The sequence below is a fragment of the Cuculus canorus genome, chromosome 16, assembly GCF_017976375.1.
Source record: "Cuculus canorus isolate bCucCan1 chromosome 16, bCucCan1.pri, whole genome shotgun sequence".
In the NCBI taxonomy this organism is placed as follows: Eukaryota; Metazoa; Chordata; class Aves; order Cuculiformes; family Cuculidae; genus Cuculus; species Cuculus canorus.
Genome location: NC_071416.1, coordinates 17,916,866 through 17,941,034, shown reverse-complemented (window position 1 = coordinate 17,941,034; position 24,169 = coordinate 17,916,866). Strand labels below are relative to the sequence as shown.

The window sequence follows — 24,169 nt, the reverse complement described above, 5'->3', positions numbered from 1 at the left end:
GTATAAGCCAGATGAGAGCAACATAATGAAACATTCATAAACAGAAAACAACATTTTTCTTTCTACTTCAAGAAAAAGAATTTTACCTCCACTTGGGCAAGGGGAAGGTTCGCTTTCATTTACATTATACTTGTACAAAAGAGAGGTCTAAGCAGTAGCTGTTAAAAGCTCTGACTAGAAGCTGCTTACAGACAAAGAACATCATGTAAGTATAAATGCACGTACACTTATCCAAAGTTATTGAAAGGAAGCTGCAGATGTGCTATCAACTTCTACAGTGCAGATAATTCAGGAACTCCAAAAGATGTGAATAGAGTTTTAGAAACTGGACTTTATTAAAATTTAAGGGGTTTCTCCATTTTTTGCTTCAACAGTTTGCCAGACTACTGCTTTGTCTCTCATCTGAACAAACTACAATTGCCAGAGCGTAATGTTTCTGTTGCTCACTCCTTGTCCCACTGGCCCGGTGAACCATCCGGCTCTAGCGGCTTCCTATGCCAAGAAGCCCCTGGCAGGGCTCAGTGTAAGGAAGAGGAACACTGAGCAAGAGCATCTAAACAAAACCAAAGGACACTTTTGAAACAAAGGTAGCTCAGCTCAAAATCAGTGAATTTCTAGGAGCACAATACACAGAGAAGGTTTTTGTCAGGTTTTGACAGCAAGCTGCGGCCCAAACACTTCGGAAGCAAGGTCAGACAACCTGGTTACTGGAAAGAGATCTGTAGCTGTGGGATTTAAACCCAGTGCCTTCCTCCAACTCCTAGAAATGCTAAGTCCTTTCACTGCCCATTTCTGTCCAGCAGATTGTGTGGTGGAGACAAGAACTGTTGCTTATGCATGAGGGGTCTGATTGAGCAGCCCTGAAAAAAGTGGCAAGTGATCAGTACCTGCATACTTCTCCCCATTAGAAGCAATTAATGCCTTGTGCTCATTCTTCCTTCTTTTGCCATGCAAGAATTTCAGAAGCAATAGTTCTACTGCTTGCACGACAGTCTTCCCCAGCAGCAGAGAAACAGATGACCTTGTGCACTGAGAAGTCATAAAGTCTGTTTCAGAACTGGGGGAAATTACACCAGTTTGCTAACGTGACAGGCTTTCAGTAAACTGATCAGAGACAAAACGCACCGCATTCATGACTGGATGATCCACAAACACCTGACACAATAGGTTTGGCAAGACTGAAAGGCTGTCAAGCAGGGCCAAAAGAATAAAAATGAGTAATCCCACATTAGCCACCAGTGACATTTAGAATAGTGACCTGCTCAGAGCAATTAAAAGGCTTTTCAAACAAGAATAAGCAAAGGGGTTGTTGTGTGCAAGAAACACTGCACAATCAATTTTGCCCCATGTTACAGTACTACTGAAAGATTAGAGTGAAAAAATGTACACTGTCTAAATCAATCTTCTAGCATTATGAATTTAAGCCTGTGCAACAGTATGTGACTGATATTCACGAGCCAAATTAAATTCAACTACAGAAATTTTGAGATCCGATTATGGCAATTAGGAATCCTACACACAACACAGCTTGCCCATTAACAGCTACCCCTGCAGTATTTCCATATTAAACCTTGTTGTATTCTTCCTAAAAGAATTTCTGCCCATAATTAGTACTTCTCCCCCCCACCCCGTGTTAAATAAATTGCAGTGTTCTCAAAAACATTTTTAATAATCAAGCAGGGCTTTAATCTTTAGAGATCCTTCTTCAGTTATGAGGGGGGATAAACACTAACACCGTTGGGCACTGACTTCAGTTAATAAAATCTGCCTCTGACATCCACAGCTGGAAATATGCTGGAGTTTTGCCACCTCAGACAACAGCCAAAGCATCAAGTTTGCGAGGAATGGAGTTCTTCACCTTTTAGAACAGGATCTCTAGGTTTTCAGCAGCAGACATGGCTGACTTGATCTAACCTTCATCTAAGTGACATTGCCAATGCGATGTAAATAGTCTTATTTGCCTGCTTCAGAGGAACAATGTTAGTCAAGAAAAGGTCAAATAGTTTTGCCTCAGGGACAAGAGCAAAGAGTATTTTGTAATTTAATACTGCCCTTTTTTTTTTTTTTCTGAAGACAAGAGACTCTAGGTCCAAATCACACGGGAGAGAGAGGAATACAGAAGAGAAGACAAGGCGTATTTATCAGGTCTGCAGAAGCACAAAGCAATAATATTTCAATCATTTCTTAAGGTCCAGGAGGAACTGGTATTTGGCCAGCATCTTGCTGATCTCATTTTTACTTGGAATCTGGCAAACTCTATGGACAAAGTCTGCTCAAACCTGCCTACATTGACAATGCAGAAATATGTTACTGCTGCAGCCAAGGCTAGGACAGATGTACTTTATATACCTGTCAGTGAATGTATATTTTTCTATTCTACAATGCTTATTGCGTTGATGCTTTCAAATAATAAAGCATTAATAAATATGACTTTTACCCATAGCTAGCCAAATTAATCAATTTTAGTTTTAAGGCTTTGACTAAAACTTTGATATGGGCTCTGTATTGGGTGCTGTTCTGTTTAGTATCTTTATCAATGACACGGACAAGGGAATTGAGTGTACCCTCAGGAAGTTTGCTAAGATACTAAGTTGGGTGGGAGTGTTGATCTGCCTGAGGATAGACAGGCTCTACAGAGGCATCTGGACAGGCTGGATCAACAAGCCAAGGCAAATTGCATGAGTTTCGACTTAGCATGGCTGGATCAACGGCTGGACTCGATGACCTTAAAGGTCTTTTGCAAATGAAACCGTTCTATGATTACATTACACAACCTGAGGTTACAAGTCAGATAAGCAGTATAAGATAAGCACTACTGAAATATCTATTTGTTAAGGCTGCTCTCAAGCATTTTTATTACCCCACAGAAAAGCAAGTAGCTCTGTTAAAAAATCTGCATGCAAGACAGACTGGTATATTCATACACAGCTGAGCAGGAGAGAAATATAAAGCTGGGAAGCGAAATTTCCATGAATTACTACACAAAGGTGACCCAAAGCCCGATTTATTGTTAGCTTTTATTGCTTTCTGTTATTGCTTCCCGTGCACTGGTAATCTATGCACACAGCAATACTTCAGTACTAATGGAAATGAATAAACAAGGTCACACGCGTGTCAAACAGTTGCTTTGCACATTCTAAAAATATTGGTAGGTCCTGTTTGCTAGAATGGCACTGACCTTGCCTCACATCATCCACGCTGCCTGTGCTGCTTGCTGGGTGTAGCCTGTGCCTACAGCTCCCAGTGTGCAGGGTGGAATACATCTTACTCAGCGGAAATAAGGGTAGTTGCTAAAATCGTTATCAAGCAAATTAGAAATTAAAATAATTAGAGCAAATTTCCCCTTGGGTCACTTTCTGGAGACTACAGAAGACTTCTAAGATAATCCAAACCAGCCTGTCTTTCCTGGGAAATACCACACACTGGAAAATGATTGTTTATCATTAAATGAAGTTACAGCATGTAAGGTGAAGGAGATAAACGGACTACCTGACTTGACTGGAACTGTGTGTTTGGACCAGACCCTGTGACACACAGCATGACAAGTCAACTTGCAGACTATTTTTGCAAAACAGAAGGCTTTAAGCCTTCAGGCTAAATGGTTGTGAGAGAGAAAAGGCAGCAGGTCCCCTTGGCAGACATCCTTTTCAGCATAAAGAAGAAAATTTGAGTTGCAGCAGCAAAGACAATAAAGTATATGTAGCAGCAGTAGTCTATACAATCTGTATGAAGAGAATGAAAGGCTCAAGCTATTATTGCAGCCTTGAAGCAAAGCATCTCCTCGAGTCGTGACTAGCAGGGTGATATTGCTTTCCATACCGCTTTGTGAAGGTAGAGTTAATCTCACTAACTACTGAATGCAGGGTGACAACCTGAATCACGGGCAACATGAACAGACATCATAAGGGCACACAGTGCACTTAATGCAAAAATGTGCTTGCACTGAAGTATCATTGAAAGGGAACAGTGCTCAGCTTAGCATGCACCTGCTGACATTTTGAACTCAAAACAGTTTTTCCACCCTCACAGAGACAATAAAATCCTAACATTTATGAATAACAGATCTTCCTTTGGACTTCTGAACAGTTCATGGAAATTCTGAGCATGTGAACCTTAGTTAGGAAGACTGAAATCGAGAATTTGAAAGAGAAATGAAGACAAGCTTGATGTTTATATAATAAAACAAAACTCAATGTCAAAGCTTGAGAAAAACAAGATAATTCAAATGCTTTAACACTACACATTCAGGATTTCCAGTTTCCAACTGCCATTTGGAATTGTATTTTTTTATTTTAAATGCTTAATACGGACGTAAAGCAAGATAGCTTGTACCTTCGTGTCCTCAGGCTTTTTTGTTTGTTTTTAAACAAGGGATGTATACAGATAGTGACTGGTTACGATTACTGAGAAATACCTAAAGAAAACGAGTTTTTCAAAATGCCCCAATCCAAATGCACTAGCAATCAGAATCTCCTGAATTTTCCACTAGTCTGTCAAAGCAAGAAATAGTCTTACAGCAGGTCTGAGTAAAACTCTTAAAGACTGTCACATTGATTGAATTTCAAAGTATAGACTTACAAATTCGTAGTCTCCATCCTGTGGTACTTTCCAATCAGATGAATTTTTTGTAGGGCCAGACACATTCCTCCCAAAGCTATTGATTTGATTCTCCTTCTCCTTCTGCTCAAAATATTCAAGGAATGATGGTCTGGCAGGCTGCATTGTTTCATCCTTCCCTGGAAATATTAAAAAATAAAAAAACCCAGTTGTTTTCAAAACTATATTTTCAGTTATGCTGCCTCACATCAGGCCTAAAAGTGATTTCATTTTTTTAGCACATGCTAAATCACATAGTACTGCTAAAGTACTATTTTTTTAATCAGCTTTTCAACTATAAAACTGACTTCACAGTGAGAAAACTGGAAAAGGGAAGCTTAAAGACCCCCAAAGCTGGCCTCTAGACCTGCAATGTGGCCATCAAAGCACCCTACCAGGTAACTGAGCTTCATGCACTGAATGCCAGAACTAAACTGCTACCAGCTAGAGAGGTGGGTTTTTTCCATCCCAGTTGGGCTGCATGCATTGCAAAATATACAAAGTTCCAAATCTAAACAGCGTTGTTTTACAAGGAAAAACCCATCTTTATCTTTCTGAATGGAATAGTACAAAAGTGAGGCTTTCAAAGACCACGTTTACCATACAAATATCATATAACTTGCCTTGGGCAGAAGTAGTCAAGTTCTTAATTTCTTGGGTAAAAAGGTGTAATTCATTTAGAAAGCTTCTTTTTTTCTTTTTATAAACATTAAGTAAGTTCTCAAGTTTAATGCCCTACTTTTTTCTTTCTGTAAGTAAATTCCTCTGAACACACCTTTTTAGTGGATTACTTGAATAAGCCATATACAGAGATTAACCATTCAGTTTTCACTGCATTTAAGAAACTTGGGGTAATAAGAAATTGGCAAGGCTACAACAGAACAGTAGAGTTAAAATACTCTCCAAGTATTAATATTTGGATTTTTAAGAGCAGGTCTTATAAGTCTCCCAAGCACCATTCTCACTAACAGAGTTCACCCATACTGATAGGAGAAGAAAGGATATAGCCAAGAGCACAAAACTTACACAACTATATTTATATTATCCTATTTGACTAATCATTCTTTAGAACAAGCAGAAGTTGAAAGATAAGGAAGAACGGTGTGTATCTGTTAAGAACAATGAGCTAGTAAAAACCAGTCTTGTTGGGTGCCCAGGTATATTGGGCAGGATTAAGGACATGAGCACTAATGCATCCCTTCCTCCTTCAGCTGCTGCACCATCCAAATCCCTGCTCATGTGATTTAAGTACCATTCTATACAAATAAATGTAGCAACCCATTCTGCAAACAGGTTTCCATCACTGAAGGAAGGAATACAAGGTCACAAGTCCCCAGATCCAAGCAGATTCCCAATACTGGTTGGAGAGAGAGGAGGTGGAGTTCATGAACGGCAGCAACTTTAGCTGTAGGGTGACAACGGTGCAGTAGGGAAGAAAATGATGATAAGCAAGAAGCTGACAATACCAATTCCTAGCAGAGACTGCTTAAAAGCCAACACAGGAACAAAACACAAAAATTAACTTCACAGCAAGTCATGACCAAAAGACTTTCAGTATCGCCAAAGGAATATTTCCTCACTAGTGCAACCAGGACAGCATCAGATGGATGTGAAGTGTCTTATACTGTGAGTTACACTGCAGCTAATATCTTGTAAAGAGTCTCAGTTTGCTTGCACAGCAAATGTGCTTTAACAGGACTGCATCACAACAACTGCAAATGCAGCCGAAGACTGCTCACAGCAGAATGCCATTGTGCTGCTCTTCGTAATAAAATGCCTCACAAAAACCTGTGAGCATAGTGGAAGTAAGCACTATAACAGTTCCTAATAAAACATTTCTGTTCTGATAAAATATAGTTCTCTAGACACTGAGGTAGGTTAATAATATTTGAAACATGTTTTAATCAATGCAGAAACTATAATTTTCAGACAGCAGGATTAGGGCTACAGTTGACAGAAAATGGCATCAGAATAATTCTGGACTGTGGAAATAAGTTCACTGTCGAATGCCATACATTTGAAATGATATCATTTGTCAGGTAGGCAATCAACCAAAAGTTAGGCACTTCAGACAAACACAGAGGAGGTGAAGCTGTCCTTTGATGGGTTTGTGGGGTCTGTGTAACGTAGAGCCTCTCCGACAGGAGTTTGTACAGATGGCAGGCTGTCACAAGACAGTCTTCACTAAGGACATTCTGCAGCGCTTTTGCTTTTCTCTTGAAAAAACCACTACCTACTCTGGAAACGCATTAAGATTTAATCACAAAGTATTAGTCTTCCATATAAAATTGCCATCCAGTGATCCAGAACTTCCCTGGCAGATGCTGTCTGATCCTCAGACAAGTGTACAAATTCCTTAGTCGGCTATGAGATACTTTGTCTATAGACAGGTTAAATTCAGAACAAATTTCTGCAAAGTATGAGAAATCTTGGCAGCATATTTGGGTTGTGATCTGGAGAGAAGTGTGGTTCTACACAGCCGGAAATGTCACGATGCATTTTGTAAAAGCACTGCATCGTCCTGCCTCTCTGGGGTCAACTAAAAGCTCAAGCATGAGCTAAAGTGCTTACACTTTTGCATTATGACAACTGGAGCAAAGACAAATTATTCTACCCCTGGCAGTAGTTCCCCAGTTTTTAAAAAACAAAACCAAAAGCCTCATCATACTGAATTAGCTCAAGACAGACACCTTCGGACAGGCTGCGTGAAGGTCAGGCGGAAACCATGGCTGTGAAATGGATAACAGCTTTGCTGTTGAGAACAATTACTGAAACACAATAGCAACACAAGTACTGCTAAGTGATAAAACATTCATTTATAAGGAATCAAATACACTCCTTGCATTCTGCGGCAGTCCAGCCTGTTCGAAGCAGGAAGGATGTTGCTATGGGCAATGGTGGTAATGCTTAACTACAACAGATTTGGTAGAAATAAGAGGAACCCATAACTACCCAGGCCAACCTACACCCAGCTCCCAACAGCCAGGCAAGGGCTCAGTAATTCAGGCTTCCTAGGGGAAAAAACCCAAAACAAACTAAATCAAGCTTAGATCGTACGTTTTGAGAACAACTGTTTGCAGCACAGGAGACTTCAAAAGCAAGTGTTTCACTCCAGTGACATTGGCTTATTAAGTTCCCTTCTATGTTTTTTCTCTTTTTACAAAAGACTGTTTGCTCATACCAGAGCTTAATTCACTTACAACAGTCATGTTCATTTCCCCACAGCTTGTATTTCATCAAAAACTGTGATATTTGCAAACAGCCAGTCACATTTACTGAACAACCACCTATTGCAGCAACACTGAGTTATCAAAAGGCAGATCCAAAGCCAAGCTTTGTTTCATAAAACTGTTTTCATGCAGAAGTGAAACAGACAAAGCAGGAAGCACATGAAGTGCTGGTGGTAGTTTACAATCTTGGATTATCAGCCCCACCAGCCGAAGTGACAGAGAAGCTGGAGGGCTGCAGCAGATGGCTGCCAGACACTGAAGGGGTCTCCGCCACGCAGAGAGGGAGGGGGTTTGTTCAGCCTGAGGAGAGCAGAAAAGGCTCCAGCCACCGTCTCCCACCCCAACAGGCCATCAAAGCCCTGCTCTCCCCAGCAAAAGGATGACAGGAACGGTCTGAACTACAGCAAGGGCAACCCAGCCAGATGTAAGGAAGAAAGGTTTCACAACATGGACAGTTGTGCAATGGAGGAGGGCTGCAGCGACTGCGTGAGTCCCCAACCAACTGGATTGGACACTGCACTTGGTCCTGGCCATCATGCAGGGAGCTGGACTGATGGCCTCCATAGGTCCCTGCCAAGCCAAGTGCTCCTGCGATCCGTGCTCCTCACACCCACTCTTGGACACCACTAATCTCACAGTCACCTTACGCCTTTCCAAAGCATGCAAGATTTTTTCAGCTTAGGCCCCAATTTTAGTTCACTTCTACACATCAATTTGTAACACTGTGTCTTTACAAAGCAATTTGGGTTTAGTTAAACTGATAAATATACAGATTGCTAAGTGGCAAACAACAAATTGGGGAAAAAAGGTATTTTAAAGTGAAAAGTATCAGGAATACAGAACTAAAACATCTGAAACGTTAGTTGCTGCTATGATCTCAGTCAGCATGCGTATGCAGCAAGACCGACAGGAACACTCCCGGAAACGGAAAGACATTACATCAAATCAATTATCAGCCCAGCACGACCGCATTTCTTTTCATCAATCTTGGCCCTTAACAACAGTGTCACCTTTCCAAAGACAATCTGCTATTAATTCAGCACAAGAATCACATTGCTATAGCTTTAAGATTTTGATAATGCGCAGCTGAAGACAAAAATCGATCACTGCTATTTGCAGATACTGCTGAAAGATGGCATCACACTAAATGTGTCTGTGCCAAGAAGCATTTAACTTCCTAGTTTTATAGGGTTAGCCTAAAATATGAACATTTGACAGAAAGTGAGATCACAAGTGTGGCAGAGAAAAGTCTTTTATTAGAAGGTCACTTTGTGGTGACAAGAAAGGCTTCTCCATGCATTCATTTTGGAACCTAACGATGCTTATAAGGATGAGCCATGAGAGCTCCCTGGAGCCATTAACAGTACACCATTTCGATACGCAGTCATCTTTTTAGGAGCTGTATTAATTACACAAATGGAACTCCACAGCCATACTGGAGCCAGTCCAACCAACTGCAGAACTGCAGGTTTGGGACAGCTGTGTGGAGAACAATGATTGTCCTTAAGCCTGCCGCGTGGTAAAACGCAGAAGCTCTCCACGAAAAACTCACAAGTGGTGCCTGGTATAAAGTCATGTTTAGACTAGCTTAAAAATATCAGTATTGGGGTGTGTTACAATATAAAAAGATGTGAAACTGGTGGGTCCAAAGTCAGAGAATGCTGTTCATTGTGAACAACAAGTATTGCCTTATATTTTGATTTTTAAAAGGAGTTCACTGCTGATTTCAACAAACTACATCCTCTTTTCTACTAGGCTACAGCAATGACAATTTTTAAGCAGAAACTAAGCCAATGTGCTGCATCCCAAAGAAGTCACCTGTCTGAATACTTGAAGGAATGGAAGAGGTAAGCATTAGTGGCTGACTGCAGCATACTGACTTCAGACTATGGAGGCAATTCTGCCCCTCTATTCCTCTCCTGTGAGACCTCACCTGGAGTATTGTGTCCAGTTCTGGGATCCTCAGCATAAGAAGGCTATGGAACTGTTGGAACGGGACCACAGGAGGCTACAAGGATGATCTGAGGACTGGAGCACCTCCCATAGAAGGACAGGCTGAGAGAGTTGGGCTTGGTCAGCCTGGAGAAGAGAAGGCTCAGAGGAGATTTTATAGCGTCCTTCCAGTACCTGAAGGGAGCCTACAAGAAGGCTCAGGAGAGACTTTTCACAAAGGCTTGTAGTGATAGGACAAAGGGGAATGACTATAAACTAAAGAAGGGCAGATTCAGACTAGACATAAGGAGGAATTTCTTCACCATGAGGGTGGAGAGACACTGGAACAGGTTGTCCAGGGAAGCTGTGGCTGCCCCATTCCTGGAGATGTTCAAGGACAGATTAGATGGGGCCTTGGGCATCCTGATCTAGTGGGATGTGTCCCTGCCAATCGCAGGGGGCTGGAATCTTTAAGGTCTTTTCCAATCCAAACCATTCTGTGATTCTATGATCCATTACACCAAGCAAGAGATGACAAAGAAGGTGTGGAGAGCCTTCAAGATACTTCTATTTCCATCTGATGCTGCAGAGAAAGCAGAATGATAAAAAAGGAAGAGCACAGTCAACTAAACTAGCAACGGACTTACTTTTTTTTCCCCAGCAGTACAGAGAATACACAAACCCAGGCCATTCAGTGCCACCTAGTCACAGAAATCAAAGCACTCATTTTCCTGATTTGTCCAATTAGCTCTCACAATTGAAAATTTTCAGATGCTCATGAGCTTTAAAGGACCCTTTCAAATGGAAAGTGGGATTTAAATGTCCTTCTGGGTATCTGAACAAGCTTGCTGAGTAATGAAACTAGGATGTCTGCTTTTCTCTCTGTTATTCTTCTTTACTCAAATTCAACAGCAGAAGAATACTTGTTTTGCTATCCCTTCCTCTTGAAAGACATTGTTATTATCTATCCAGGGTGAATTTCAGAGTCACAAAGCTTGCCATGACGGAAAAAGATAACTGCAGAAACATGATTTCTGTGCTTTTTACTCAAGTCAGTTACGTTATTACAGTTCATACTTCAAATTTCTATTCCTGAATCCATGGTGAGTGATTTCCTGCCTTCCACCACAAAAATCTGAGCTAGACTTGTGGCTGGGAACAATCAGGAGATCATGCTACTATACAAAGCCTTCTACAAAGAAACGATCAATTACTATATTAGCAATATCAAACTAAAACATGATACTTGGGACATGTACATGTATTTGTCAAGATTTCAAGAGACTGCCATCTTAAGAAATACAGCTGGCCTCTGCTCTGCAGAGCACTTGTGTTCATGACAATGAGGTGTCAGGAGCAACAAAACCAAAAATTCTGAAGTTGACTTGTGCTAGGAAAGCATCACAAATGCCCTGCATGAAGCTCAGGAAGTTGCACCCCTGTGAGCAGACCAGCTCTGCAGGGATGCAGTCAGGAGCACGCATGTTAACTCTAAAGAAAGCAGAGCTAGGGCTGCCTTAGTCAGATGTAACGCTGGAAAAGATCCCCTGGGACAAGCAGAAGAGTCTTCTGCTATCATATGCAAGATTATATAGTCCCTTTCACAGAGGTATCAAAATCTATTGTAAAACAATTGGTTTGCTTTGTCCTCGTTGCTGACAGGCTTGATGTTCTTCTAGAATTATAAACCCCCTCATTCCTAGTGTGAGGCTTATGGGCAGCTAGTGTATATGCACTTGTTCTTGAGCAAGCCTCAGCTCTTTGGCATTCAAACCATTATCCTCTGCAGTGTTCACTTTCCCTCCTTGCCCTTTATAATTTTCTTTTTCTTTTTTATGGAGTTCCCATATCCAATGTCATCTTTCACTTTAATGGTCTGAATAAGCATAGATCTTCACTGACTTCTCATGTTAAGAGACTTAGTCCCCAGTAGTCTCAGCACTTTTCTGCTTTAGATTGAATTATTTAGCTTTAAGACTGAAAATGCACACGTATTTAGGATGCACAGAACAGTGCCTGATGATTATGAGCAAGCAACACCTCATTACTATTAAATTTCAAATGGAATTCTAGTTTTACTCGCTTCAGGCTGTTTCTTAAAGATCACAGATGAACTTTAGCAGCTGGACAGCATAATTTGTACAGTATGAACAGGGCTGTCATTTTATGCAGCAGAGCAGAGATGCCAATTTATTCAACCAGAGCAAAAAGTGCTCCATCATTAATGAATTCACCCCATGGCAACACAAGCTGAGATCTCCTCACATTAAAATCAGACCACATTAACACTTCATATCTATTGAAGCTTATGAGGACAAATCTTCCCATAATTATGGTCTATTTCAAACTAAATCAAAGCAGAACATACCTGACATGTCCTGCTATTAAGAGGGAGCTCCTAAATGACCATAAAAATCAATGCTAGGTATCCTAACTAATCTTTTTTAATGAACATTAGACATCCAAGTAATCCGAAAAGAGGAGTACACCACAGCTTTGGATGACTGTTGGTATGTAATGGAGGACTCTTTCTGAAAGAGAAGGAAATCCTCACAGAAAGCTGTTTAAGACTAGATTACCTCCTTTTGTATCTCTTCTACATAAAACCCTCAGAAAAGATTATAAATACCTAGTGCCTTCCTTCATCACAAGTTTTCAGTGGACACCTTGTATCTTTCACCTCATTTGCCTGAATTGCTAACTTAGTGTGGCAATCACAACATATGACACAGGCTGCAAGAAATGAAGATGCATCAAGAAAAAAAGTGAGCATTTCATATCCTGCATCATCTGGCTCAGGTTCTGGTGAATCTTAACAAGAAACCACTTTATCAACAGGGACAGGTCCAGCATCCTGTGGTTAGCAGCTCAGGCTCCCTAAATGGCATGTAATCAAGCAAGCATTTGCTTACACTCTTTCTGTTCATAACCCAGAAACTCATGTGCTTATCTAAAGAGAACAGAAAGCACCAGAGCAATGATCATTTTTTTTCCTGAAGCTTGAAAATCTGCTGGTAAAAATGAATTTGGTTTTAAACCTCTGCATTTAAAGAACTTAAGAGTTTATAGTTTTCCTCATTCTCGCTCAGAAGAAAAGCTTTCTCCAGGGTTTCTTTTGATCCAGTAAGAAGTGAGTCTATTTGTAGAAGAGACACATAGGTTAAAATCTGCGTGTTTGTGCGAATGTGTATGGGACAGAGATGTACTTACTGATTCACTACTACTGTCTCCTGCTTGAGTCTCTTGAAACATGCTGCCTCTGCTGCATGACTCAAGTATACTTCCACTTCCTATCTTCCTCAAGACAATGCTTTGGTCCAGAAAAAAAACCCCAACCTTACTTTTTTATCCCGTACCGTCACAAATATAGGGGTGCTTAATAAAGAATTTAACATAGCTATTTTTGTCTTGACTAACACATACACCTCTTTTACAAATTTAAGCATCTCTGAAAATAGAAACATTAACAGATGACTAACTTTGTCTAAGCGTTAAATCTTTGTCAAATACTCAGGACAACCAAAGGTGGACAAGCATCCAACTTAGACCTCAGACTTAACCCTTCTTCATGCTTCACCCTGCACAGAACCGCTATTTCCATTGCTAAGACAGAAGTCCAGCGGCCTCCCACTATTCAAACAGAAAAAACCAAAACCCATTGCAAAAGCCCAACAACAAAATGCCAGCACATACAACATCTCCCATCGCTCAGCAACACCGTGTGCATGGCCACACACAACAATATCCTTAACCAGGCTGGCTGCTGCTCAGGTGAATTTTGCCAGCAAGGCTGCCATTAAGATAAAAATCCAAAGCAACACAGCTAGAAGACTTATCTGTGGAGATTTATATTTTCTACACCTCAAAAATGGCAGCAAAATGCTGCTTACAGTTTGAGAAGAATTTAATCAACGTAGGTGTTTCTATAAACAGCATGTCATTTAAATGCATGATGCTAAAAGTGTTTTATGGTCCAATTATGCCTAAATGGACGAATTCATTTTAAGCACAGAACTGTGCCACTGGACATCAATAACACTAAGTAGTGGGAAGCTGCTACGAAGAGCTACTGCCTACAGAGAGACAAAACAGAGCCAGTTCCCCTGACACACACGACGTAAATCCTGACAAGATGTGGAGCTATTCTCTACAGTGCCTGCATCAGCAATTTGGATAACACGCATCTCCACTTTTTTTTGACAACCAATGATATTACACCACCAATAGCCACCTCAGCTAAACATCAGTGATACTTTATTCAACTATAATAGTAATGCAGTCATATAAACCTTCTGCCATCCATATCCACTCTGGTCACATTACAGCTTTTACAGTCATTGCTTTACATGAAATAATTAGAGGTTAATTAGTGAAGACAAAAAGTTTCCTGAGTCTTGGCAATTTGTGTCAACCACTGGATGCCACAAAAAGCCATAAAGGCTAATGAGCTTATCCTGAATCATTTTTCTAATAGGAAATTGCCACGTTTGCATCTTAGCTCATTCAATTTGCTAATAAAACCCAATCTCCTCTCAAAAGGGGAAACAGCTTTTAAAAAGGACACAACCACGCTTAGCAGTGCAGCCATGGTTAAAGCATAACAAATCCAAAATTACTCCTAACTTTATAATAAGAATTAAGCCTAGAATATTTTATTTTAAAACATTCACAAACTATTAAGAGCTTTAACCTGCACATTACATGATCAAGATACAGGTAACAGCATTATCAGACCTTCTGGTCTGCCTCCACACTGGATGCTCTACTGAACATGCGCTTTAGCAAAAACCACATATCCACAATTCCCCCACTCTCTCCAGATCCCTCATTCATGCCGACCCAAAAACCAGACAGCCCAACTCACACCACTCTTGGTAGTTCTACATTCTCTGGTGTCATTTTAACGGTACTTAAAAGGTACTGCAAGAAGCACATGAACATAGAAACTAGGACAGATTATATTATTAGACAAACTAGATCCTACTTCACTTGGATCTGATCCTAATGCAGAGTCCAAGGAAAGCAATAATTTTATAATAAAGCAGATAAACATGTTCTTCTCTTAAAATTGAAGACAGAAACTCATGCCAAATTTCCACTGTATAAAACCTACAGCAAATAAAGCAGAAAAAGCAAAAAAGAGTAAAAAGTGCTGCATTATTTACTGATGCTATACATTCTCTCATTGAAAAAATTAGGAAAAGATGATTTCAGATATATTCACCGTTAAATTTATTCCAGTTCTCTCACACAATGGAAATGTCTGTTATTACGAACGACTGCCCATCTATAGTTCTTCAGCTGCTTCCAAATTTCTCCTGGATCAGTTTAACTGCAATCCATAAGTAATCTGCTAGCAATTGATTTATAAGTAAAATGTGACGCAGCGCAATTTTGTATCTGTAATTTCAGACAATCACTTGAGTGCAATCAAAACGTGTAATAGAATGTCAAAGCAACATTTTTAATGCCATCTGAGTATTTGAGTGTCTAGAAAATCAAATGAAAGAATTTAAGAAAACAGAATTACAGCTCAATAGACTACAAAACTTCCTCTATAATGTAAAATACTAGAATTCAAGAATGCTTTTCCTCTGAGCCTGAAAAGTCACAAATTGATTCATGCAAAAATCACTTTCAAGGCTCCTAGAAATTTACTAGAGATCGTGAAGACAACCCTGTCTAAAGCATTGTATTTCAATGTCCTATAAACATCGGCCAAGAGACCAATTTATTTGTTTAAATTAGGAGGAAGGGCTAGAACACAAGCTCAGAAACCTGCAGTGAAAAAGCCCAAGACAGCTAGGAAAGCTAAACCCTCCTACTAATGCCACGCAAGAAAAAAATCAGAACTTATTTATTGACTTAAAACAGGCTTTATTTTGAGCCATAACACAAGCTGCCAAGGGAAATATAGACTTCTTTAGAAAACTGAATCAATGAAGCTTCTTCAGACCCAGAGGTTTCCAAATAGGATTATTACATTTATATTTAAGATTACAAAAAGAGCTTCCTCTAGAGAGTTCTGCAGCAGGCTGATGAGCTTTACAGTTAAATCAATCCAACTGAATGTTGAGAGAGCGTGAATATGGAAATGGTAAGCTGAGAAATGGAGCTATAGGCAATTCCCATGAAGGGCAGGCTGCTGAAAAACACTGCCTCGCAGGGCACCAAAGAAACAAACAAACTGCACTGTGCAGCAGCAAGAATTTCAGCATTGTCCTGCTGGGGAAGAAAGAGAGTAAAGTGTTAAAAAAAAGTTAACTTTTAGCCTGGTACAATCATTTTCATTAACACCAGATTTCTTGGAATTAAAGTTATTAAAATGCAGCACAACCTGCAGCAGAGAAAACACCGCGTGCATCACTGTTTCACTAGATACTGCTGTATTGAACCTGTAGACAGGAGAACGACACCAGTGTCAAACATCATTTTCACCCAATATCTGAAGAAGATTCCTCCACAACTGTCCAAGCCCTCCTGATGCACACGCAGCACTGATCAGACACTGATCAGCAGCTGAAGAACAGTGTTTGTAAGAAGTCTGAGGTCTAAGAGGGGTTTAAAATAAGACCTCGACTTTCTAGTCATGAAGATCGGGAGATCCAGAGCTCTTAGAGCTTGTTCTGGAGCTCCCTCTTGAGGTTTGATAATACAGTCTATACTAAAGGCACTGTAATATCCTCATGACTGATTCTACTCAAAACGAGAGTATGTCAAGAGATATCAAAGGCATCACCTCAAAACCGTGCATGTTAGTTTGTAGAGAGCATTAGATGCTTCTGAGTTACAAGCGCTGCAATCTTAAAAAGATAGCAAGAAGATAAGCATGTTAAACACAGGAAGACAAACCAAAGAGGTGTTTTACTTGGTCCTGCCCTGGCTACCAAAGGTGTTAATCTGTTATGGTGAATCATGAAATGGAACAGCAAACACTGATGATGAGAAACTAACAGTGCTGTCTATCTGTAAAGCAACCACAACTTCACTTTGTTTATTAAAGCTGGCGGCTTCTCCCACTCTTTAGGTGATATTTTAAGCCTCTCCAAGCATCCACTGTCTCTTTGCTAGAGTTACCTTGTTCCACAAAACTTGACGGCGTTACCCCCTCAGCTTACTTGCCACAAGCTGCTATGTTGGCTGACACTTCTGGCTTTTAATGTGCTGAATCCATGTCTGCCAAAGTTCAGAAAACTCTTTTAAACAGGTTTTACTGAAATTCCACACTTGTCTGCTAGGGGAAAATAGGATCCTTCCAAACATCCTAGAGGGCCCCCACTTGGAAAAAGCTCTCAACACAGGAATTCCTGAGAAGAAGGTTTCCAAACTCCTGTTGAGATTTTTTTTTCCTTCTCCTACAATGGCTAAAGGTTAAGGATCAGATGGCCACGGAAGTATTTAGAAGCAGTGCAAGAGCCAAAAGAACAAGCCTTGACTATAATGGTCATATTTTACCAATGCTGAGTCCCCACTCAGCACCTTCCTCGGTCCTTGAACAAACATTTGTGCTGGCCAGCTGAGTCAACCATAACCACCTCCGCCTCAACGCTGTTCCCACCCAACCACTGGTAACTGATCTCTATGAGAGCCTACAACCGAGAATGTTCTTTTTCTTCTAGTCTCCTTCACCAAGGAGGCCCTCCCTGCCACCTCTTTAATAAAAAAAAAAAGACTTTAAACCCTTTTCCAGGTCAAGCTGTGAGGTCTTCCACACTATCAGGAATCAAAGTCACACCATTTTAAAATCTGACAACCCATGACAAGGTTGTAGTTTTAGTAAGCTTTTCTACTTTCCGGCAGAAGAGTTTGCAACTTGAATGTCTCAGAAAAGCAATACACAGCTTATTCAGCCGATTAAAGTAACACTAAAGAAACACACAAGTCTAGAGGGATGTTAGCTCCACCCACTGTGTGTCTTGTTTTTAAAAAGTGTGAGGTATTTCTCATAAGCGTAACTTTAATTTGAGGCATCAGTTTTGAAAGAGAATGCCAGGTTACAGCCTGATCACCTAAAGCAACACAAAGTTGGTCTATGCTAGAGCCTCCCTCCTCTATATTCATTGAAAAAGACAGAAACAAAACCAACTAGCTAGAAGTAGATCATGTCCTATCAGCACAGAAACTTGTGCACAACTCAGCTATACCAAGTGCAAGACTAAACAAAATAGCTTGAAATTTTAACCTAGAAAGAGTCTCTCTACTGCCAGAGGGCAATGACCGAAGAGTTTTAGCTCCCTATAATAAAAGGCATCAAAATAAGCTACCAAAAATATCAAAGCAGGTTGGGAATATATATCATGGCTCACATTAGGTCCTAGGTAGTATTCCAATAGTTAAAGATGTTTTCTTACTTTTCATGGTGCCCTCCTCCTCTTCCTCTTCTGTGTTTATGACCATTGTACCCAACTGGGATTCCAAGGTACCACCATGTTCTATCATTGTGTTGGCTCCACCACTCATTGTGTTGACAGCTCTTATGGTACCAGTTTCATCGCCACTTGCCCTCACCATGGTACCTGAATCTGTTTCATCTTCTTCCTGTAGAAGGATGCCATAAATACATTTTTACTGATGGTGGTGAAGCCCCATGAAGAATGTCTGCATTCAAGGACACCGGCAAGTCTTACTGATCCAGAGATTTTTTTTACGACCACACAAAGAAACACCATTTTGTTTTACGCACTTAGTTCTCTCCCTGTCATCTCCAAACAGGTAATGAAAAGTCTTCATACTTTTCTGCTGGCATGATAAATAAGAGAACAGATAAATAATCAGCAGAAGCTTCTCAATGCAAGTTCTATCTCATTTCTGACCTGGTGATCTGTCTGTAAGAACAGATGACAAAACTCATTCAGTCATTAGTGCTTCTAATAGCGTTACTGGTTTAAACAGTTGACTTAAAGCCCCTGTTCTCAAGTCAGTCTCACTGAAGAGTCATTAGTTATCAGACAGCAACAGGTCTAAGGCTGGAGTGCACGTGGCACCGAAGAAAAGTGTCCACCCTATTTTTTAGGAGTCTGTGTTTAACATTTAGGTAGTTTTACTTGCTATAAACTTCAGAAGGACTGAAGAAAAATGAACTGACTTTGCAAACCTTTAAAAAGGAATGAAATTAACAAATTTAGTCAATCTTTCAGCTGAAAATTCTTTATCGTCCCATTTATTAGCAGGTAGTAACACTAAAGAAGTTTCAATTATTGCTGTCAAGGCCCAAGAAACTGACTTCATAGGAAAACACAAGCTCTGGAAACAAATTCTGGCAGGACAACTTCCTGGCAGATAGTTACATTAGCCAGAGGTAGCAGTTCCATCAGGTGTAATAGTCACTAAGTATATATCACGACTAGGATTTCATGAAGAACAAGGTCAAAATTCCCACAATCCAGTATCTTAGAAATGTGAACTAGGTATCCAGCTAGTCACTTCCTAGGTTTACAGTAGAATTCCTAGGTTTTGTGATAAGGATGAAGCTTTGTGTAACCAGGGGCTTACTGATCTGCATTAGTGCCAGAGGGAAAACACAGGTCTTGCACATGAAGCTGTAATACTCAATCTCGCTGTCACGGAAAGACAGAAACAGATCCCTCCACACTGTGGTGTTCCATACATTTTATCTGTTTGGTCAAGGGTGCCTGCGTGATTTACTTCTCAACTTCAAAAGCAATAGCAAGAGGAGGAGAAAAAATATGTGACACGTTAACAGAGGAAGAGTAATTTTAGGTGGAGATGAGTGGGTGAGCGGAAATAATAAATTTGTTAGCTACACACCATTTAACACAGGACTACAGCAGAAACTTCCACAGCAGTTGGGAAGTGCTTGGGAACACTTTTCTGCTAGCAGACACAGAGTAGAGAAGCTTCAGGAAAACACACAGACAGGAGACCACCCAACTCCACTACAGACACCAGCTTCCAGCAACATTACTCCAGATCAGTCAGAAATAAAAAAGAGAGGGTAAGGACAATACTCTTCAAGTCAACATCATAGCAACATGACCAATAAAATTATTTCCACGCTAAATAAATAGTCGGTCCAAAAGTGTAAAACTAGATGAGCCATGTCTTCAGCACATATACCGCAGAGCATGCAGTTCGAGTCTAAGTCTGAAGACTGGCATACAATGCTTTTTGCTGCTCATTTCATTTATTCAAATTGAAGAAGGCAGAGGCTCAAAAACCAGCTTTTGACATGCTTCCCATATTGACATGCTGTAACCACTGAAACAAGGAGCTGGAACTTAAATTCACAGCAAACCCCTGAACACTTGTCATGGCCTCACCTCAGGTTTCTGTCGGTGGCTCTTGTGTAGCAGAAAGTTTCTGTAAGGGAGGTTCTAAAGCACAACAACGGTAAAACAACATAACAGACTTAAAACTTAGTGCACCACAGATGATATTATTATTTGATACGAGGAGAGCCGTCTAAGACCTGAATATACAATGCAAAATTCTCATTAACGCATAAATAATATAATCCAACTGGGAAAGCGTATCAAGTCTTTCACGTACACTACTTTGTAGACCTATTCAGTCAGAGTTCTCTAGTTACACTCTAAGCTAAACAGTAAGCCATACATGTTGGCTATTCCACTTAAATATAAAGACTGTGTAGAGACCAAGCAGTCAAAGTAGAAAACTCAAATCCATGGGCAATTGGACAAAATATTACAAAATCAAAAAAAGCAGCTAATCCTTATGAAAGGAGCAAGAGTTTGGACTTTGTACACTGTTGCTATTAAATACTCACTGAATTTTCTTCATCTTCTTGATCTAGTTCACGCTGTTGTGCCTCTTGACGTTTCAGCTTGATATCCATTGCTTCATTAATCAAGTCTCTCAGAATTGATACTCCTTTGGCACTTTTAACAAATGGATGCTGAGAAGTATTAAAAAAATATATAACCACAACTGAATCAAGATATAACAGCAAAGGATTGTTACTACAACATACCTCCAATCAAAATTGGAATGTAACTCAATGTATTACTAAAATAAAACCCCAATACTTCTTTTGGGCATAGGAGGGAGACCTCTCACCCTCCAAACAAGATCATGCTCCAAAGGCATCACTGCTGTGAGACCTTGGGCTCATTCCCCTCCCACAACTCTACTTATTTCTTTCCTTAACAGCTTAGCTGTTGAGAATGGATTACAGTGATCATCACCATGACAAGACCACTTCTTTAGCCCCGCCTTTTTAGCATTTTAAGAGGCTGTTTTTTGGCAGTCCTGGTGAGAACTTGAAAGTAAAACAAGTCCCCAAAGCCAAACAAAAAAAACACCCAGAGAAGACAAAAGTATGAACTTGATGTTAGACTGGCTCTTGGTGAAGAACTGAAAAGTTGAAATAGAGTGTAAGATTTTAAAAATCAGTTATTAATCAGTAAAATCTGTAACGAGCAGGAGCAGCAAGAAATGAAACCAACATCTCAGCAGAGACACAGCAGTAGATGCCTACCGCAGCAAGCCTACTCTGGAGCTTACATTCCCATAAGAAAAGGCAGACCTGCAGAAGCTGTGTTGCAGTGGCACGCTGCTCTGGGCTCTTGACAAGACACTGTTTTACAAAGTCCATGAACTTGTCTGACCAAAGCTCTGGCTTCCGGAACGTTGGAGGCGGGTTGGTAGGAATCATGAAAATTGCCTGAAAATAGAATAATATTCCAGATTTCCAAACAAAGTTTAAAGCTTTCCAACAGTACAACATAAATACACACAAATACACCCTAGTATCCAAGAACTACAGATATTTCAAGTTTGCTGCTTCTGAAGATTTTGTGCCAATATCATACACAAATTTGCTCACAGGAATCAAGTAGCAAGAAATCAGACTTTTCTCACTAGGTACTTATACTGAGCCATTATATGCCCTGAATGGTGTGAATCTGCCATTTTTAAGACTAAATAATTTATGCTTGCATTAAAAAAAAAAATCCCTTTGGATAACACAGCTAAAAATGTTTTTTCCCAGTACAGGGAATTGCAGCTATGTCTCAACTGAAGAGGATCGTGATTTTCCTCCCCCCACAGATTCTCCTTCTCAAAGACCTGTTTTTCGTTTATTCAATCAACCACACTAAGAGCAAAGAGAAAACAAATAATTTACTTTACATTACAAGCAAGATGGCATGTTGATATGTTATTCAGTCAGCTGTAACAGAAAAAAAACTTTCCATGCAGCAACACATTTTGAAAGACCACAGTCCTTACCCTCATAGGATGAATATCTGCATATGGTGGCTTGCCTTCAGCCATTTCTATTGCAGTGATTCCCAGAGACCAGATGTCTGCAACACAATTATACCCAATTTCTTGAATCACCTCTGGAGCCATCCAAAACGGGGTCCCTATAACCGTGTTCCGCTTTGCCATAGTGTCCTGAGAAGAGTAGCATAAAGATCCAGACAACGGCAATTTTATTAGCCACAAACACTCATCAATTATTATCACAAACTATCTTCCACTTGTACACGTGGACTTTATTACAGTCAGCAAAATTGGAATATGGAGGGCTGTAAAGAGGAATCAAAATGTGTTTACTGAAGTTACAAATATCCTGAAGGAAAGAGCAAATGCCATTGCAAACCACTGCTTAGGTACAATGGCTACCACAGAGCTCTGCTCTAATCTGTTGCTGCTTTACCATCTCATTATGTTGATGTAAAATGGTAAAAAACAGTTTAGAACAATTTCTCAGTCTCCACACGCACATCATACTTGCATGCAAGTTAAAAAGATGAAGCATAAATGACTAGCTTGGTTTACATACCGTAAGTTGTCCTGCCACTCCAAAATCTGCAAGCTTAGCGTGCCCCTCGGTATTTAGCAATATATTTCCAGCTTTGATGTCCCTGTGTATTTTCCTCATAAAATGCAGGTACTCTAGTCCTTTCAGTGTTGATTGTACTATTGTAGCAATTTCTTCCTCTGTGAGCTAAAGAAGAGAAGTGTTACTACCAACTCATCAGCTGAGATGTAAAACTGTTGTTTCAGTCTATGTTTTCCTGAGATTCACTAATTGTCATTTAATTGTCTTCATTAAAGGTTGCCATACTAATGGGTAGTTAGCAACTTACAGCATTATGTAGTAGAACTGGATTACAACCAGCACGCATATGCACACATAGCACATTTCACATATCATTATTCTTCCTCTAAACTAGTAATTCTTATTCTGCAATAACCAAAGTAACGTGGAGTCTGTTATTCAGAATCAGCCTGGGTCTTCATGAAAGCTCACAAGCAAAAATTTGCTCCCCCAATTACATTACCTGGATAACCAAACTCAATCAATGTAATTGGCTTTCTAATTTTCAGAGGAACAAAGGACCTGCATCTCAAGTTATGGCAAACGGTCGTGTCAGGCATTGAACACCATGAGAATTATACCCAAACTAATCCACTTCCCTGAGCTGCTGGACACCTGTATTTCCCATTTATACATTCAAAGGAGAAAGGACGTACAGTTTTATTTCGTAATCGAATAATATCAGACACCGATCCAGCACCGCAGTATTCCATGACTATCCACAGGTCTGTGTTCTTAAAATAGCTGCCATAATATTTCACCACATGAGGACTGTGAAATGTGGAAAAAAAAAAGAGAAAAGAAAGGGTCAAATACCAGTAACCAGCATAACAGAACAAGCACAATACACTGTGTAGTTCCTAAGTATGTTTTAGAAATTCAGATCTGAAATGCCACTGAAACCCTGATCAAAAGTATTCCAAAACAGTCTGAACTTGCACAGGGCTACCGTAGCCCTGCCAAGCCTCTTTCTCACAGCAGTACTCATCTGACCTGGCAGTAAGTCAGTGCAGGGAACTCCAATGCCTGAAAACAAAGCCTGTAGAAATAAGAGTGATTGGCCTTCAATCCGGTTAAGCTCCCTGAACCAGATTACAACAAGGTCAACACTGTGGCAAGCAAGAAGGCAGGACAAGGGAACTAGAAACAGACCATGGCAGTACCTGGTGAAGTTGCTGCAGAGCATTTGCAACCAAACGGAAACATCAAATAAGGCCCAAAGTTTGCTGGAAAACAGCTATCATGCTCAATAAGAGGAGGGTTCCCCCACTACCACATGCATCTACATGTTTCTACAACTGAATCCAGAACTGATCTTAGGAATCCGGTACAACCTAGGGCTGTCCCTCACAGTCAGCTGTCTGGCTGCCCAAAATACAAACATCCCAGTGAAGTACATTGATTGCAATAACAATCTGTCCTCTGGAAAAGGAAAAGCTGGGAACTAACAGGAAGTCTGTTCCCAATTTTGTGGGAACAGAGCTAAGGAACAAAACTGCACTTAAATTACTTTGTGGAATATTTTCTAATGAAAATCTGTAAAACTACAAGTCTGTCCATTAATGCTTGTGCAGAAACCATGATGCTCCAGTGATTCATAGAA

The 24,169-nt window shown here is 40.2% G+C and overlaps 1 protein-coding gene across 10 annotated transcripts in view; it reads right to left on the bottom strand.

Annotated features, from left to right (window-relative positions):
• Window positions 1-24,169, bottom strand: part of STK4 (serine/threonine kinase 4) — a 51,010-nt gene that overhangs the window by 22,616 nt on the left and 4,225 nt on the right. For 3 of the 10 annotated variants that reach the window (XM_054081281.1, XM_054081279.1, XM_054081280.1), the window contains exons 4-11: window positions 23,223-23,337; window positions 22,528-22,692; window positions 21,969-22,136; window positions 21,217-21,402; window positions 20,506-20,634; window positions 20,039-20,092; window positions 18,110-18,296; window positions 4,579-4,736 (exon numbers count right to left, since the gene is read on the bottom strand). In XM_054081281.1, the coding sequence (XP_053937256.1) occupies window positions 4,579-4,736; window positions 18,110-18,296; window positions 20,039-20,092; window positions 20,506-20,634; window positions 21,217-21,402; window positions 21,969-22,136; window positions 22,528-22,692; window positions 23,223-23,337 (1,162 nt within the window). Of the gene's footprint in view, window positions 1-4,578; window positions 4,737-9,211; window positions 10,342-15,627; window positions 15,984-18,109; window positions 18,297-20,038; window positions 20,093-20,505; window positions 20,635-21,216; window positions 21,403-21,968; window positions 22,137-22,527; window positions 22,693-23,222; window positions 23,338-24,169 lie in introns of those variants that run through there. The other 7 variants (XM_054081282.1, XM_054081284.1, XM_054081286.1 and 4 more) reach the window with 7 other exon arrangements.